At 36.0% G+C, this 18,235-nt stretch overlaps 1 protein-coding gene across 4 annotated transcripts in view; it reads right to left on the bottom strand.

The window, feature by feature from the left end:
- Positions 1-18,235, bottom strand: part of VWF (von Willebrand factor) — a 115,122-nt gene that overhangs the window by 30,000 nt on the left and 66,887 nt on the right. For 3 of the 4 annotated variants that reach the window (XM_065742304.1, XM_065742308.1, XM_065742307.1), the window contains 9 exons: positions 17,746-17,904; positions 15,848-15,983; positions 11,712-13,030; positions 11,038-11,157; positions 10,022-10,165; positions 5,717-5,860; positions 4,661-4,825; positions 1,285-1,328; positions 136-313 (listed from right to left, as the gene is read on the bottom strand). In XM_065742304.1, the coding sequence (XP_065598376.1) occupies positions 136-313; positions 1,285-1,328; positions 4,661-4,825; positions 5,717-5,860; positions 10,022-10,165; positions 11,038-11,157; positions 11,712-13,030; positions 15,848-15,983; positions 17,746-17,904 (2,409 nt within the window). Of the gene's footprint in view, positions 1-132; positions 314-1,284; positions 1,329-4,660; positions 4,826-5,716; positions 5,861-10,021; positions 10,166-11,037; positions 11,158-11,711; positions 13,031-15,847; positions 15,984-17,745; positions 17,905-18,235 lie in introns of all 4 variants that reach the window. The other variant, XM_065742306.1, reaches the window with a different exon arrangement.

Here is an 18,235-nt window from a genome sequence, read left to right as displayed (position 1 = left end):
CAAATTTTAGCTGTAATAACATGTATAATTGGACTGAAGAATGCAACCTTATCTTCATTGAATTCAGCATTAACTTTCAGATAAAAACTTCAAGTGACAGCAAAGGGAGACATTCATGCAAAAACAGATACTCACATGGACACATCCATCGGCAGCCACAGGTCTCTTCAACCTTAACAGCAGGAAGATTGCTGTGACAAGTAGGTTTTGGCATCCTCTCACAGTTAATTTGGTGACTCTCCAGAACTGTGTAATCACCTGGAAAGCATGTCACAGTGTGGCATTGGTCTGGTAATGTCCATTTGTCACCAGGCTAGGTAAAAGAAACACAAATATTTAACTATTGAAAAGAACATCTCTGGGGACCTGAGGGAAGTTGAAGTGAGAAAAATGCAAAACTTGGCTTCTACCACACTCCAGTCTGTAATAAAATTACCTTTGACTAACTAAATAATAGAATGTAGTGTATTGAGGACTTTATGAGCAAGAGAAAATTAAATGCAGGATCGTCGCTGGAAAAAGACTTTTGAAATTCCAAGCAAAAGATAGTAGTCTAGAATAGGAGATGTTTTGCCACAACAAAATGAATTATCTGGTACTATATCTATTTTTAGTTTTACCATTCTATAGCATGCATGGATAACAACATCAACAAATAATTCCCCTCGGCATTTCTTTAAATGCCAAATTACTTAAGAAAGAGTTCTGAGGAGAGATGTTCATGGCACAACAAGAATTAAGAGTATTTAGTGAAAGCAACAGAGGCATAGAATATTCTATGATTTTATCCACAGCTCCCAAACTTTAAAGCAATTCCTTCCCATAGGGAAATTGTTCAATTACTAGAGTAATGTTATTAAAAAATTATATTAATTTTTAAAGTTAAGTTATTAAAACATTAAGTTATTAAAACATATATTTATCTTCTTTAGAAGACTGCTCTTTAGAACAGTGTAAATTTTAAGGCTTGCACTCCCAAATAAATTGTCAAGTGTGTAGTAGTTTTTATCAAGTGATGGAAGTACATTTTTTCTCTTCAGAGAAGGCAAACGCTGTCATAGTACTTCATCTCTAAACTGCCTTTAGTCACATTAACTCTCCTTTGTGTGCATAGCAAACCTCCCATCAGATCAAAAACCACTGTATTCTTTCTTAAAAATCATTCTCAAAAAGAAAACTTTATTATTAGCCAACACTTCTTCTTCCAGGACACCTATGAAGGTATTTGTCCTCCATGAACACTGTAACTTTAAAAGCAGGTGATAACACAGGCAGTAAACTTACTTTCTTTTTGTTTCCATCCTCATCCATGCATTCTCTGATAGGGTCTGAAAGAGAAACAAACATCTTTTATCCATCTTACACCCTTATCAATGCTTAAAAAAGGCAATGTCTACAAAAATACAGACTACTTAATTAAAACTGTGAATTAGACTCTGTTCTGCTCACAAAGAAGTAGAATTGCTTCTGACAGGTTCTTGCAATACCCCGCAAAGTATTCACAGGTAGGTCAACAGTAATATACAGAAAGAAGAAGTGAATTCATCAACAGTTGAATGACCCTCTGGCTACATAGCACTCAGCATGCAGCCACAGTTGTAAACAATCTGTCTGTGCTCCCTAGGCCATTTAGACTCCTTACCAAGTACTCGATCACCAGTTTGTCACCAAACATTTCCCCTACAGACTGAATGAAGCATTTATGTACTCACCTGTGAAATTCCTGTCTGAGTTCCCTATCTGAAAATCACAGGCATTTGTGATTTGACAAGAGAAAGTCAAATGCATAAACTTTCTTAGTGCTAGTTTTACCTTACTTCTACAATGGCACTAGTCCTGAGAATACACTTTGAACAACAGGTATTGAAACACTTAGGCTGTAATTTTACATTACTCCTTGTATTGACATAGATTTCTGCCCAGATTGTAGAAGATCATAGCTTTAGCTCTGAGGCAGGTTCCTGTCATATTTCTTTGCTGAATCAAAAATTTTTCTGCTAATTAAGAGCTAATAAGAGTTTCCACACATACACATTTATTAAATGCAAAGAAAAATACAGAAAATAACCCCAAGCAAAGTGTCAGCAACTAGTATTAATGAGAACAGCTGTACTAAGAATACTTTCAGTTTCATTACATTCAGACAATATCGTGATATCTTTTATATAACCATTTAGATGTAGTCATGGTTTTATGATTTTTGGCACTGGCATTCCACATCACAATATCATGTAGTGTGCTAAGAGTTAAAGAGTTAAAGCTCCAGCTCCGTGGACCAACGATAGTTATGGATATGCCTGTCTCAGAAGAGAAAAACTACATTGCCCAGAGGACTAAGAGATGCTTTGCATTTTTACATGTTTCGCTCAGAGGGAAAGATAAAAACTGTCTGTGGTCACGGGACACTCTCCTTTGGGATCGACTCAGCAGTGGGTACAAACTGCCATCTCGCCTTCAGCGTTAGCGTAAGGCCTTGGGTTTATCGGACACTTTCTCTTGCTCATTTTATTTGATATATTAGCTTCAATTCCAATTATATTGTGTTATTTTGATTTCTGATAGTAAAGTACACCACTGAAAAGAGGAGATACTCCACTGAAAAGAGTCTGGCCTTGTTCCTTTGCCTCCTGATCCTTAGATATTTATAGACATTGATCAGATCCTCTCTCAGTCTTCAAACCTTTTTAATAGTATTATTATTTGTACACTTCCGTTAAAAAAAAAAAAGCGGGAAAAAAACCAAACAAACAGGACTTCAAGAAATTCAACTATATGATTCTAAAAGGGACAATAATACTTTATTATGATAAGAAAATTAAATAAGATTAAATAAATGGGGAAAAAAAGGAAGAAGAAAAGTTCATTTCACACTCAATAAGAAAAGTTTTACCATCTACAGAAAGAGATAGATTTTTCAAATTTATAAAATTTTTTATTTTATTAACAATTTGTTGTAAAAGCTGGATTTAGTTTTATAATTAAATGAAGCTTCCACATCTAGTGTCAATAGATTACAGTACAGATTGCAATTAGAAAATAGCTACCAGTTTAAAATTCCTGCTTGCCACACTGTATCGATTTAATTTAGGCTAAATATATTTTATAGCAAGAGGAGAAATAGTGGATCTTTAAAAGCTTATTTAAAAGAACATAAAGAAAATCGCAGCTGCTTAAACCTAGAAAATAGCAGCTGTTTGATGCTCTGGAGGTTTTAAAATGCCAGAAGTGAGCCCAATGGAGACTAATTGGACGTCTCAAAGCTGAATTGTACACAACCTGTAACTTCCTCACAGAAGTATGTTTCTGTGCTATTTCTATTATTATAAGCACTACTAAAGCTGGTAAAAACCTGTGTAATGACAAACACAATGAGACACTGACTTGCAGAGAGGTTACATAGATGCTATTGTGATAGGTGTAATAATAAAACAGAAGTAATAAAACTATTTATACACAGACAAAGGAGGCAAAGAAATAAAATACTGTCCAGATTTGAAATGAAATTTGTTAGGTGAATTTTGTTAGCAGGTGAACTGTTATCTACAAATAAATGAATGAACTTTTAAAATATTTTACACTTCTTTCTTCTCCTATACATTGCAGTTGTTTGGTTTTCCTTAGAAACAGTTAAGCCTTTCTTAACTTTCATTTTCTTAGAGTTCTGTTAAATTCTTCGTAGATAGATACTAGTGCAGAAAAACGTTATTTGAAATCTTCACTCAGAATTAACTTCTAACATTTTGAATCACAGAATCACAGAATTGTAGGGGCTGGAAGGGACCTCTAGAGATTACCTAGTCCAATTTCCCTGCCTAGTCAGGCTCCCTAGACCAGATTGCACAGGTATGCATTCAGGCGGGGCTTGAATATCTCCAGAGAAGGAGACCCCGTAACCTGCCTGGGCAGCCTGTTCCAGAGCTCCATCACACTTACTGTGAAGTAGTTCTTACGCACATTTGTGTGGAACTTCTTCAGTTTATTTCCGTTTACCCTTGTCCTATCACCATACTCCACTGAAAAGAGTCTGGCCTTGTCCCTTTGCGTCATTATCCTTAGATATTTATAGACATTGATCAGATCCTCTCTCAGTCTTCTTTTGTCAACACTAAACAGGTCCTGGTCGCTCAACCTCATAAGAGAGGTTCTTCAGGCCCTTTATTATCTTCGTGGGCCTCCATTGGACTCTTTCCAGAAGGTCCTTGTCTCTCCATAGTGGAGAGCCCAGAACAGGACACAATAATTGGAACCATGTCCCATTCATTTAAGAACAGTTGAGGTTTTCTGGTGTCCTTCAGAGACCAGCCATCATTATTAAGGAGACATGAAAGTTTAAGCATCTGCAGTTTAAAAACTTGTAGAGAACTCATTAACTAGAATAGAAGATACATGCTGAAAGGCCTCAGACTCAGTTTACCACTTAAGTGGTGGTGGTGATCCAGGTTAGCATTTTTTAAGACTATCATTGAAACACTATCAAAGAAGACCAAGTCTGACTTCTCAGCTCAGGAAAAATCACAGGATTCTTGCCTGAAATAAAGTAAAAGTTACAGAAATCAAAGAGAAATAAACATTTCTGTACACTGTAGCTCTTTTTGCTGCTTATTGTGTTTCAACTTTTGTTTTTGCTCAAATTATGAAGCCACAACTATATTGGACTTACCCATGCATACTTTAGTAATAAATTCGCTATTTAATGTGACCATAGAGGATAAGTCTTCAAAATTCTGGAGCTTCATGATTCTATTAACAGCCGATGGCCCAGTCAAAGTCCTGAGCTGCTGTTCATCATATCCATTCCCAACTCCAATAGGAAACAAGGACACCTCTATGATAAGAGAATAAAAGATTTTCAGTGGATAATGCAGATTTATCATTTTCCTAAAAAATTTACTAGGAACATTTTATTTCAACAGCTAATTTTCCACATATTACTTATTCACTCCCTCTACATAATGTGAATGCAAGGCAGAAATTATGATGTTTTAATTACTGTTACCTAATACGAGTTCTATTCATCTCAAACATAATTAATATTATGAAAGGTCAACAGAATGCAGATACAGATTTGCTGGCAACATCATTTTTTCAAATAAGGAAACAACATATTGAGATTTTTCATTCTGTGGTTAGATTGAAATTGAATTCTTTCTAAACCATTTAATTAAAATATAGTACGTTTTATTTAGGAAATGTCTTATTCAAGAACTCCCAAAGCAATCAACAGATGAAGTCACTGCTCCTCAGTTAAATACCTGAGGATACTAAGGTACAGAGGCTACAACCAGAAAACTTGAAAAAACATTAATATCAAAATCAAGTTCCCATACAGTCAGTACAGAATCTGGCCAAATCCTGCATTTATTTATGAATCTTTCAAGATTCACTGTACTGCAACCATGTTGAATTTATAGCATTAAATCACATTTCTGTTGCGTCCATTTATTCATACAAACCAGGAGAATGAAACGCTACTAAACTGAGAACCTTACGTATGCTGTGCAGATTAGACTGCAGATTAGTCACGATCTTAGCAGTATTTTAAAGGCAATTTCAACACAAAGGTTTTCCTTAGGCATGATTCTTAACAGAACTTTAGACATAGTAAGATTGTATCAGTAAATTTACATACCAGTGCCTGAATTTTTCACCCTTTGTTCTAGCAAATTGCCTAAAAAACAACTCTGTTTAAAAATAATGACAGTGAAATTAGATTTACTGTTCATTCTTGCAGTGAGTGCAGCAGTCTCCATGGTGTCTTCCGACTTCCCTGACACAATGACTATTACCACCTTTGATGCACTGGGTCTCCCTCCGTAGGATTCTGACAGTGCGTTCTGAACTACAAATTCAATGGCTTTGCCTAAGAACAAAAGATAAATGAAGGAAATGATTGAAGGATCCTGTAGTGGTAAGACAAGAGGTTTTAAAATAAAGAAGGTAGATTTTTATTATATGTAAGGAAAAATTCTTTACTCAGAGGATGGTGAGGCACTGAAACAGATTGTTCAGAGCTGTGGATGTACCACACCTGAACACATTCAAGGCCAGGCTGGACGATGTCCTAGTCAACCTAGTCCAGGGTGTCCTTGCCCATGGCACGGCAATCAAAACTAGATGACGTTTAAAGTATTCCTCCCCAGAACCCAAACCAATTATGAGTTTTCATAGAATCATAGCAAGTGCTATAAAACTAAATTTTATGTTTTATTAGTAAGTTATACAGTACTGGAATACTACAGGATTTATTTTCAAAGGATATTTAGTGCCTTCTTTATTGCTATCGCATTAGAAAGCTAGCAAGTGCCTGTCAGTAAAATTAATACACCCCAACATAGGAGGATCCTCCTTATCTCCTCAATCTCTGATGTAATAGAAATCTTAATGCCTTCCCATAGCCCCAAGTGAAGTGGGAATAATGATTTCTGAGCATATATTATCTATTGCACACTGGCTATCTTACATGATGGATATGTGAGTACAAGATGACAAGCCACTTGTCAAGAGTGGCTTGTTAGTCAAGGCTTGTTAGAGCCATGACTGGGCAGACTTGGCTAAATCACAGCCCACTGCTTGCATGCAGCCATGAGCAGCTCGCAGTCACACTCCTCTAGAGCCATCATTGCCGTGGCTTGCAGCGTTTCTGCCCTTAGAGCAGCCAGGCCCGGCTTTTCAGGAACGAAACATTAGTGTGCTATTAACCCTGTCTGGCCTGAAACCGCAGCATGGGGCGCAGTCCAGTACCAGTTCAATTTAAAGAGAATAAGGTTATGCATTTTGATATATTGGCTAAACACAGTCATGAAAACAGCAAAAATATGCATCCATGCTTTCTGTTTTGATAAAGGAATTTGAAAATAAGTTTCAAGATGCTGAAAAATTGTCACGGTTTAGGCTGGAAATTTTTGTCTGCTTGTTTGGTTTTGTTTATTTGTGACTCAATTTTTAGTCAACATGAATACATTATTTGTGAATTTTCAAATGGAATGTGTGTAGTTACAATTAAAATTTTGATTATATCTCTTTAGCGGACTCTTATGAGACCTCTGTTATTTGAGATAAATATCCCTCACTTCAAAACTGCACCTTATTTATGTCATCTCTTTTTGTCAGTATCTACATTTGTGAACTATTTTGAAGGGTGAGCTACAGAAAGAGTAAACAAAAATCTCTTATGAACACTTTTTGAGATCTCAATAACAATTGCAGACATTTCCATTGAACCAGACTTATCTGTTAGTTTCACAAAATCTAGGCCATACGTCCGACTAGTTTTATGTTTGTTTGTTTATGTTACAATTAAAAAAAATAAAGACTAATATTTATTACTTTAAGTCCATTTACTCTATTATGTATTTAATGTGGGTTACCCCAAAAGTAAATGCCTCCTATTTTATGATGTTGGTTCACAATATCACAGGCAGATATTCTGTGGTTTGACAATAGAGATGGACCCTGCTCATCAATGACCCTGCTCATCAAGTCACTGATGACCCTGCTCATCAGTGACTACATTAATAACTCGTGTGTTTAGCAAAGAATTTGATGAGTTTTACTGTGCTCTTTGTATCTGTTGTAGTTTTCATGGAAATAAACAGGAGGCATTACTTTCAAAGCAACCTATGTATATGCAGCCCAAGACAATGCCTCTTCACTCAGTGCAGCCCATGCAAATCAAAATGTTGTGTAACTATGACTTAAGAGAAGGTAGAGTCTGTTATGTGACTCGAACCTATTGTTTGAGTCAACCTAGCTGTTCTCTCCATGTATAGCTTTGACTGAAACAGTATGGTTTTGATCAGCAAGGGTTGCACAAGAATTATAAGATCATGTTTCTGCAACAGGGAAGTGATCATGTTTCTGCAACAGGGAAGTGAGTACAGATGAGAAGAAACAGAGCTGGTCTGATGAGAATTATATTTTTTATAGGTAAATCTGAACAAGTTCTCCATAAGCTATAAAAACTGCCTCGGGTAGTTAGAATCCAAAATTAAGCTTTCTAAATTTGTTAAACAGCCTGTGTGTTTCCAGAGACTTAAGCACAGACAGAATGAAATGAATAACAGTGTTTCCAAAGGACATCAATCCTCTTACTCAGCCAGCCACATTCAAGCATATTGCAATGTGCAGGGTAGGGCCACAGTGACTTATTTTTATTAGTTTGGGAGGAACTACCTCTACTCTATTCCACTTCAGATTATTATACTATATAACTAATCATATATACCTAAGCATTTTCCAATGAGACATGAAGAAATCACTAACAAATATGTCATGTGGCTGTCTCACCCCTTTCATTTCCCAAAGGTTATATTTTCTCTATTTATTTTGCAGTCAGCTTTGCTTACTACATATTACCATAGAAGATTTCATGAAACTTATCAATTCATATGTAATAGTTTATCCCCAAATGAGCCTACAGAAGTCTTATCAGCCATCTGGTATTTCTCCAGGCTGAGAAAGTGATCATGGCTAAACCTCCTGCAAAATACAGAAGTCAATTTTTTTTTTCCTCACTTTTCTGTACCAGTAGCTATTTACATCCCAATGTAAGGCCAAGGACCCAAAAAGTCTGTTTACTCCTCAACCTTATAGGACCCTAATACTAGGCAAATGTAGTTCTAGACAAAAAGAACAAAATTCTCAGGGTATCTGGCTAAAGATCAGATAAGTTGTAGGAGCATCACTCTTTGCTGAACCCTATAACTGATACATGTGTGTATTGAATTTCCACAGATTCAGTGGGAAATCTGTGCTATATTTTAGCACATAAAAATTTTTAGTGGACATGTTTCAGAATGCAGCTTCCAAGCAAAGATGCTGTTTCACAAATATTTTTTTGTAGGTGATCACTTCTTCCTGGCACCATTCCCAGCTTTGTGACAACCTGAGTCCTTTTGGGACCAGTATGGCAATTTGACAAGGGATCTAAACTACCCAGTGTCATGATTTTATGATTTATCTTATATTATTGATATTCCACATCATAACCTCATGTAGTGTATTGGGAGTTAAAGAGTTAATGCTCTAGCTGTGTGGATCATTGATAGGCACTGATATGTCTGTTTCAGAAGAGAAGAACTACATTCCCCAGAGGACTGTGCGATGCTTTGCATTTTTATGCGTTTCTGCTTAGAGGAAAAGATAAAAACTGTCTACGGTTACGGGACCGTCTCTCTTCCCTTCGGGAACAAGCTCAGTAGTGGGTGTTCGTTGCAGCCATCCTCCTTCAACATTAGCATAAGGCCTTCGGTTTATCCGACACTCTCTCTCTTGCTCATTTTATTTGATTCATTAGCCTCAATTCCAATTATATTGTATTATATTGTGTTATTTTGCTTTCTGATCTCATATTTAGTAAATTAGCTTTCCTTCTCAGATCGTTGCCGCTGTTTTGTTCCTAGGCCCATCTCCCTTCTCCCATTTTCCCTTTCTCCCTTCCTCTTACCCAAGACGTGGGCCCGTGGGTCCCCTGCCTCAATGGTCACGGTACCGGGTCAAACCGGCCTGCAAACCGTTGACACCAATTAAAACAGTAGTTATGTTCTAAGCTGTTACAAAACAGCTTAAGCTGTTACAACACATTACGCTGGCCTCATAAAGAGCAACAAACAGCTGTAGATGGCAGCTATCAAATACAGCCTAAGCAGCTCTGCTACTAAATACCTCAGTAACTGATACTGAAACATGATTGAGTCTCACTTTCTGATCAAGTTTTGCTGGCTTGACAGATAATTAAAATCCTGAGAATTACTTCAGAGCTTAAAATTAACTGCTGCTCATCTTTCCAATATATATTAAGATTTAATGCAATTCAAGTAATTTGAAGTTACATTTTAATGAAGAATATTGAAACTGACAAGAAATATATATTGTGAAGATAATAATTGAATAAAAAACCTGAGAGCTGTAGTGTAAAACGCTAACAAATTGGTGATCAGGATCAGACTATATTCAAAGGACTTATTTCTTTTTTTTCTGCCCTTCTTGCTTATACATTAACATCATCTATATAATCACTCACCTAGTCTGGTAGGACCTTGTTCCCTCTGTTGAATTAAGTGCACCATATTGACAAGATTTTCAGTCTCTTGAGGCTTGTTCAATGAAATTTCTAGATTATTTTCCCTGGCATACTGGAGAACAGATATGTGAACTGATGTATTGCCTGAAGTGGAAGACAGAAAATAAACACTTTAAGCAATGCATATGAATGTTTTATGATAAAAATCCAAAGGATAAATTATGCTTCTATTTAACATTAAGCACAACTAGACAAGGATTTTACATCAGAGTGTGAAAACTGCATATTCAATCAGGGTTAGTTCAGAACTAGAAGTACATATTCCAAAGACCAAAACTCTTCAATCTGGCCAAACTGAAGCCCTATGAATTATCAATTCTTCCTTGAACCAGAACCAAAGCTGAATCATTATTTTCAAGTCTTTTGGAAGTAATTCAGAACTGAAACAAAAGTGAACATGTATTTTTTTTCTGTTCTTCTGTCACAGAAGGCAGTTTTAGTAATTCTCTATCATTTGACAGGAACATCATTGCCTGTTTGATGCACATACATCTCTTCAGAGTTGTCACCCTAACCATTCTTCATCATAATATTCGCAAACAAAATATCAAGCCTTTATTTCCGAAATAGCTTGGTTCAGGAGGAAGCTAAACTGCATCTGAACCAGAAGTTTTATTAGCTTGATTTTCCCAATAAAAATGTAAACTTTTTGAGGAATTGGAATAGACCATAAAATGTGTTCAGTTGGAAGGGATCTTAATGATCATCTTTTTCCAGTCCCTGAGCCATGGGCAGGGATGCCCATGTAGTAAACTGATCTCAAATAGTGCTGAAATCAGGACACAAAGATCCACAGCTGAAATGCTTCACATAAAATATATGAATTTAGCTTTTCTTAACGATTTTCCCATCATTTTAAAATAAAATTTAAAAAATGTAGTGAGTTATTGATTTTATCTAGAATAAGCAAAAGAATACAGGAAGTCATGTTTTTGAGTTAAAAGACAGGCACATACTGATATCAGCACTTTCAATAAATGCCTGTACGAAGTTTTTCATTTCCTCAAACTCTGATGCTCCAATACTGGGACTTCCATCCAGAAGAAACATGACATCCATAGGTTTGTTGCACAACTCTGAGTTGGGAGGAAAAAAAATAAAGAGGTTATTTAAGCATGATAAACAGAACTAGCATCTAGTCTATTGGCAGGAGTAGAAAGGGCAGACATCTGCAGTTGGAAAAAAAAAATTGAAACAGTAATTCTTTAATGAAGGCCTTGAGATTTATATTTCAATTCTGGCTTTTCTGCTAATGTTATTTTGCTCTCAGGGGACTAAAAACAAAAAACAAGGAAAACAAACAAATGATTAGGTAACTTTAGATAAGAGGAACTTTCTTACTTGCTTGAGGTGAATAGATGAGACTACTCTTCTTCTTCTCTTACATTCCTTCCTACCTGAAAGCTACTGTACATTACTGACAAACAGCCAAGGACTTCTGAACCCACAGGTTAGTGGATGGCACTGTCAAACTGGAGTGGAATCACCTGACTCTAATAAGGATAAATGGTTCTTCCTTGGCGTTTGGACAAAATATCAAATATGAGAAATTTCAGATATGTGAGGTAAAAACAAATGAGACAGGATAGAGGAAACAGGAAATTACACAAAAAAATGCAACCAACTTTACCTAGTCTTTGTGTCCAAGCTTTATGAGAGCAGCATGACTGCAACACTAATTCAGGTGCTTCTTCAATAAGTGTGCGGTAACTTTGCAAGATTATTGGACTATTAGGCTGACTGATCGTTCTGAGCTCTTGGACGTTTGCACTGGGAGTTATGCCTATGGGAATAACATTTATGTTCCTAGGATGTCGTTTAATAACATCAGTGGAAGGATTGGATGACACCATATATACCAAGTGAGGCACATTCTGCCTGCCCCCATTTGCTGATGTAAATGTATGTTTGGAAATATAATCAAGGGCATGCCCAGTGTTGGTGAACTTCCCTCCTTGGTAGGGTATACTCCTCACTTTCTCAATAATACTTTCTTTAGACTGTATTTCGCTAAAGGAATACTCCAAAGTGATAGTGTCTGAATACTGCATGACAGTAATATGAATATTTTCTTTTCCTATATTCATTTCTGTAATCACCTTCTCAAGGAAATTCTTGATGATATTGAAATTTTCCTGCCCTACATTGTCAGATCCTTCAACAACAAAAGCAATGTCTAGGCTTTTTGGAGTGGATTTTTCTGAAAAGTGCGGTGGTACTGTGAGCGCCCAGTGGGGAAATATGTCATTAGGCATTGTTGGAGTGGACACAGTTTCTGCAGGCCCAAGATCACACAGATAATCAATTAGGAGATCTCTGTTATCCATTAGCTCCAACATGTTACTCATTAGGAAGGCTCTACTGTGTAACTGCTTTTCAATGAATCTGATTTGCTCTACGTTAGCATATGGTCCAATTCCCACAGGTATAACAGTGATTTTCTTATTCTTCAAGGCTGGAATGATAGTGCGGACTTTTCCTGTAGACCTGCTTGCTATAAAGAGTACTGCAATTTGGGCAGCATTAGTCCTTTCTGCTTTTCCAAATACTTGAAACACAATGTATTTAAGGACTTCAGCAGCAGATGCTACTTCATCACCTGTGTATTTTATGCTTTGGACAATTTTTTTCATCTGTGACTGTGTTTTGATATCTTTAAGGCCAAGGTAGATTGTGGGCCCAGCCCTATATACCAGAATTGATACTCGGATTTTCTTTTGAGAGATGTGGAGTTTCTTCATCATTCCAGTTATGAAAGTCTTCAGCTGTTCAAAGTCCTCCTCTGATAGTTTATTGGAGCCATCCACTAGAAAGGCCAAGTCCATCATCTTACTGCATGAATATTCATTAGGTGCTAATTCACTGTCCTCTGGAGCAGGTGTTGTTAGTGTTAGGATTTCTTCCACTGGTTCACAGGACACACAGGATAAATTCTTCCCTTCACACAGACTACAAAAAATCACCAGAAGTAACTATTTAAAAAAATATATTGTAAAATAATATATTGCCCACATCTAGCAAATGAAAGTCCACTGGTTATATCTTAAAACAAAATCGCAAGAGTGATTTCTTTCATCCCCTTCCCCACAAGGAATTGCGTAGGAATTGCAAAACCTTATGAAACCCACTCAGAGAAGGAGCTGTTCATGCATATTTGTGTAAATACAGGAAGCATTTTAAAGTATATGGTGTATTTTTCAGACAGTGCTCTTCTTATAAAAGGCAGAACACGTAAAATCTGTATCTATAAACTGTATGGAAACAGTCTGAGCTTGAGCAATGTAGCTGCCTACAGGCCTGGTGGACTTAACTCGAAAACATGTTTTGTTTCAGAAGGAATAAAACTATGAAACAAATTGGAGGCAGCTAATACAAAGAAAAATCCTAGAGTTGGCTCTGATAAAATTTAGCACACTTTGTGAGGAGGCTTAGCTTAGTCAGGTTTTAACCTTAACAAAAAGAAGATGTAAAGTTTTCTATCTACATCTAAATTATACTATTTTCCTTTGATTTTTCCTGATTTCATTTTGTTCTGAATTGCCTTGGTTCATCCTCTATGTTTTTTATAATGTCTGTTTCATTGTCTTCCCCATACTATGCTCTATTTTCCAGTCCCAGTATTTTGTCTGTCACAGAGTTTTATCTGTCTACAGTATTTTATCTGTCTTCTCTTATTCTTTGTCCCTCACTTCGTCCCTCGTCTATTCATCTGCCTTAGTACATTTTTCTCTCTTCCATTTCAGGTCCTATAACATTTCTTTCTAACTTTAGCAAAGCTTTTAACACTTCTGCTCTACTAATTCTTGTTTGTATTATTCTCTTTACTTCAGTTATCTGACCAAAGATTAGTACATCTGTACTCATGAACAATGTGGTTCAGATTTTGTAAAGATAATTTAATTGTATTAATGGACACTATAAGAGAGAATATGGAAAGTATATGAAGGAATAAGGACCAAAAACTAATTTTCACTGCCAGAGAAAACCAAAGATGTACAAACTGAACAAATTAATGCTAGAAAAAACTGTCTTTTTTTTCAGGAAAATATGTCATTTTTCATGCAGCGTCTTAGTTTTAATTTCTGTTAGGGCTATATTCTTTTCAAGCTGTTTTGACAGATATTTTCAGCATTATTGTGTAACATTATATAACTGTATAATGTATATAACAGAAGATTTATTATTTTAATCCTAATATGAACAAGACTCTTCTAGTTTCCAATTTCCTTTGTATATTTGCTATAGAATTCATTTCTGCACAATATCTTTTATTATTTGTACAGATGGTGTGACAGCTCTGCAAAAATATGTTTCCCTAGTGAGGCAAGTTTTCCTGATATTCTGTAATCTTTTGTGAGCAGCAGCCAATGGATCAACATTTAAGAAAATATATTATTAAGAATTTCAAAAATTATGGAACATATACTCATATATGAAGATTCTTTCTTGCTCTTTTAATGGAATTCTTTATGTATACAGTTGTTTTATTGATGCTGTTGTTCTTGTGTTTTTTTTTTAATTATTGATCAACCTAATTGTTTTATTTCTTAATTTTATAAGGCAGATGAACACTAGCTCCAAGAAGAGGCCAAGAATTCCAGTTTTGTATCCATTTGCAGGTCCTGTGAAGTTCAGACTGTTTGCACCTAAGGCGTTAGTCTGGGCTAATAGCTGCTGCAGTTTTACAACTCAGTTTATGTTAAGTAAGATCAATTTACACAATGGAAAAGATTTTTGTATTCACAGCATTAGGTAGCATTAGCACTAGTTGAAGTATCCATCAAGGGACTAGACAGCTGAAGCAGGCCAAGCTTTCAAGTAATACAGAGCTTTGTGTAACATACCATGCCGTTTAGCAGTATACAATATGAAAATTTGTCACTTTGCAGTTGAAGGGCCTATTTCCATATAGTGCACAGCACAGTGCAGCCTTGCATTGATTTTGTGATAGTTAGAAATATATGCGTGCAAGATCAGACCACACAACATCATCTTAAAATCTTGGGGAAATTATTTTTTCAATTATGCTTCACACTTACAAATGCTTAAAATCTAGGAAGTTTGAGATGGAGTGCATGTTTGGATCTCACACTATACATATAGAATTCTATTTTTTTTGTAATAGCAGGGGGAAAGATTGTTGATAGCTTTGCTGATGTTGAATCACATCTTACAAAAAGAATTACTTAAATTAGTGGACCTGCACATATGGGAAAATGTGGAGATACAGTTAGAGAGCAGGACTGGAAGCACTGCTCAGCTTGTAACTACCAACATAGATTTATTAGCCACTGTAGGCCACAGGCCTTGGCAAGAGAAAGTGGGATCCTGAACAAAGAATGCAAAAGATAAGAGAATGTTTGGTATGATGTGTACTGTATTTACCTGGTTTGTTTGGAACAAGGCATGGAATAAACAATGTTACTTAGTCACAATGTTACTTAGTTATAAATTAAGCAGCATTGCCTAATTACACAAATACTATTGTTAGCTATAGCTGAAAAAGTATATAAACTCAGCAGTGTGTATCAATGATGTATTATTATTAAAGAATATAGGTAGAGGATAGAGATAGATGAAATGGAATGTAATGGAATGCAATAGAATAAAATAAAAAGGTTTCATGCTTGTATCAAGCTGGAGACCTCGTCTCTTTATTACCACCACCGTCAGTAAAAGACACTGTTGAAAGGAATAAATGGATGCACTGCATCTAATCCTACTCAACAGATTTGATATTTAACTGCATAAACCCTTCTATCATACCAGGATTGACAGTGCTGTGGATCATCTCTGCTCAAAACTATTCTCTTTCCATGTGGGATCTTGACATCTCCAACTGCACACACTGGACAGTCTTCTGGACTGACACAATCCAGGGATAGCTCATCAAGTATTTTCCCTGTTTTGAAATAGAACAGTAGCATAAAATTGCCAATATTCTTTAATTGCAAACTCAATCATTGCATTTATACTGCTCAAAAAAATAATGACAAGTTTTCTGACTTGGGTTCACGTTCTGAATACTACTGTTAATGTCACTGCAAATTTGACTTCCCTTCACAAACAGTTTTTGTTTTGTTTGGGATACTGGAAATACTTTACTCAGAGTAGAACCTGCAGCAGCCAGGACCAGGCAAAAGGTCAATATAGTTCAGAATATAGTATTAAAAATACCAATAAGAAAGGAACACTTTCCCTTTCACATGTATATTATTGATTTGTCCCCATATTTCCTATCTCCTGGTATTGATCACACTTTGTCCAATTTAAATGTCTATTACCTGAATAGAGAAGGCTTAATATTTAATATTTACATAAAGTTATATCCAAGAAGGCTCTCCCCTCATCTTTCTGTAGGTGTATAACCAGAAATATCAAGACCCAGAATTTTTGATATTAAATAATTTTTGATATTAAAATATTTCCTTTTTTTTTTTTTTTGCTTTCATGTCTTTTAACTCCAATCTTATGATATCTGATCTCATCTATACATTCATCTGAGTTTTCACTCTTCATTTGGATCTTCCTTATCTTTCATACTTTTCTCTTTCTAGATTAATGGATACAGTTAAGCTGAAAGCTGCCAGTCAACTTCAGAAGCATAGGAGCCCTGAAAGCAGTGAACAGGTCAGATTGATGTTTTTCCTCCACCACAGTAGCTGCTTTGAAGGCGAGCATTTTATGAGTATTGATATAGGTTAGCTTAGCAATCAGGATCAGTATATTAGCTTAACGAACAATATATTAATTTAGTAAAAGAAATCAATGTGTGTTAGTTCTAAAATTTTCCAGTTTTGCTTTGATATGTGAACAGCCTTGTTTTTCTCAACAATTCTGTTTCACAGAAGCACTGAAGTCATGATAAGATTAATTCTATCTTTGAATCTACCAGGTGCAAGAAATTTTCTTGAGATCCACATAAATTGTAGAGTCACAGTGCACAAGATTGAAAGCAGTTCCTTATGGCATAACAAGCAATGGAAATTTTCTGAACTGGGGAAAAACAGCTAAAAGGTCATCCATAGAACACTAGGAGGAAGCTGATGATGGAAAAATGAGGAGGTGGTCTAAGACCACCAGAGGCCCCTACTATGCATGCCTGGAGGGACATTAGTATGTATTGATGAGTTCTTGGAAAAGAATGAGTATGTATGTCAATACATTGCATATGGATGTTTTAACTGTAAAATGTAGAGCCTGAACTCCCAGCATGCATGCTCAAGTCACCTGGTATGGATCATGAGCAATAAAGGAACATAGGGTTTCTCACTCTACATTGGAGTTAGAGTTTTTTCCTATTCTTTCAGATCAGTATCCAGCACAAATTCATAAATAAACTACACTGGCAACAGCCTCTGTCATTAAGTAGCCCCTAATCACCCTATCTCCCTGATTACCCAGTTCTGGTCTTATCCTTCTTGTTGACAAGATTCCATTTTCCTCTTCCTGAAACCATTCAGTGCTCTCCACAAACACAAACTGGGATTCCTAGACAACTTCGAACTTACGTAGTAACAAATTGTGGTTAAAATATATCTGTAAGACTGTTGAGGAATTAATTGCAGTATCTAAATTTAATGAAGTTTCCATCCTTAGAAATCCGTGAATACTCCCAGATTTTAAGACTGTAATCAAAGGACTACAGAAAATGATGGACTTACCTGCAGGACAGTATACATGGCATCCTTCCACACACTGTACAGGGCACTTCAGAGGCTGTGTGTGCTGGCATGTTATAGGACAAGCAGGTCCACAGCTGTTATATCTCCACTCACACTGATAATCTAATTCTTGTTTATTTAGGTTCTCACAGCTTTGTGCTATACAATAAAAAAATGAAGGCAAAAAAGCAAACAATACTGAAGTCATCATGACTCTGAGAACTAAGGCACCAACTGAGTACAAAGTGCACCATATATATATTGAGAAAGATAGATTTATAGATCTATAGCAAGATAGGTAAATAACTTCCCCCAGTTCCACTACATCCAGAGCAGGGTACTTCTTCAAATATATATATTTTTTCATGTAATGAAATACTTTCTGTAAATGAAAGAGATTTTTGACGAAAATGATTATAAAAAACAAACTCTACACTTATTTAAAAAAATCTGGATTTTATTGTTCTACAAACTATTCTATTCCCCTGCT

The sequence above is a fragment of the Cyrtonyx montezumae genome, unplaced genomic scaffold, assembly GCF_038088225.1.
Source record: "Cyrtonyx montezumae isolate F1298 unplaced genomic scaffold, pur_monq_1.0 scaffold_3, whole genome shotgun sequence".
Lineage (NCBI taxonomy): Eukaryota > Metazoa > Chordata > Aves > Galliformes > Odontophoridae > Cyrtonyx > Cyrtonyx montezumae.
The sequence above is the reverse complement of the archived record's forward strand: the minus strand, read 5'-3'. Positions and strand labels throughout refer to the sequence as shown.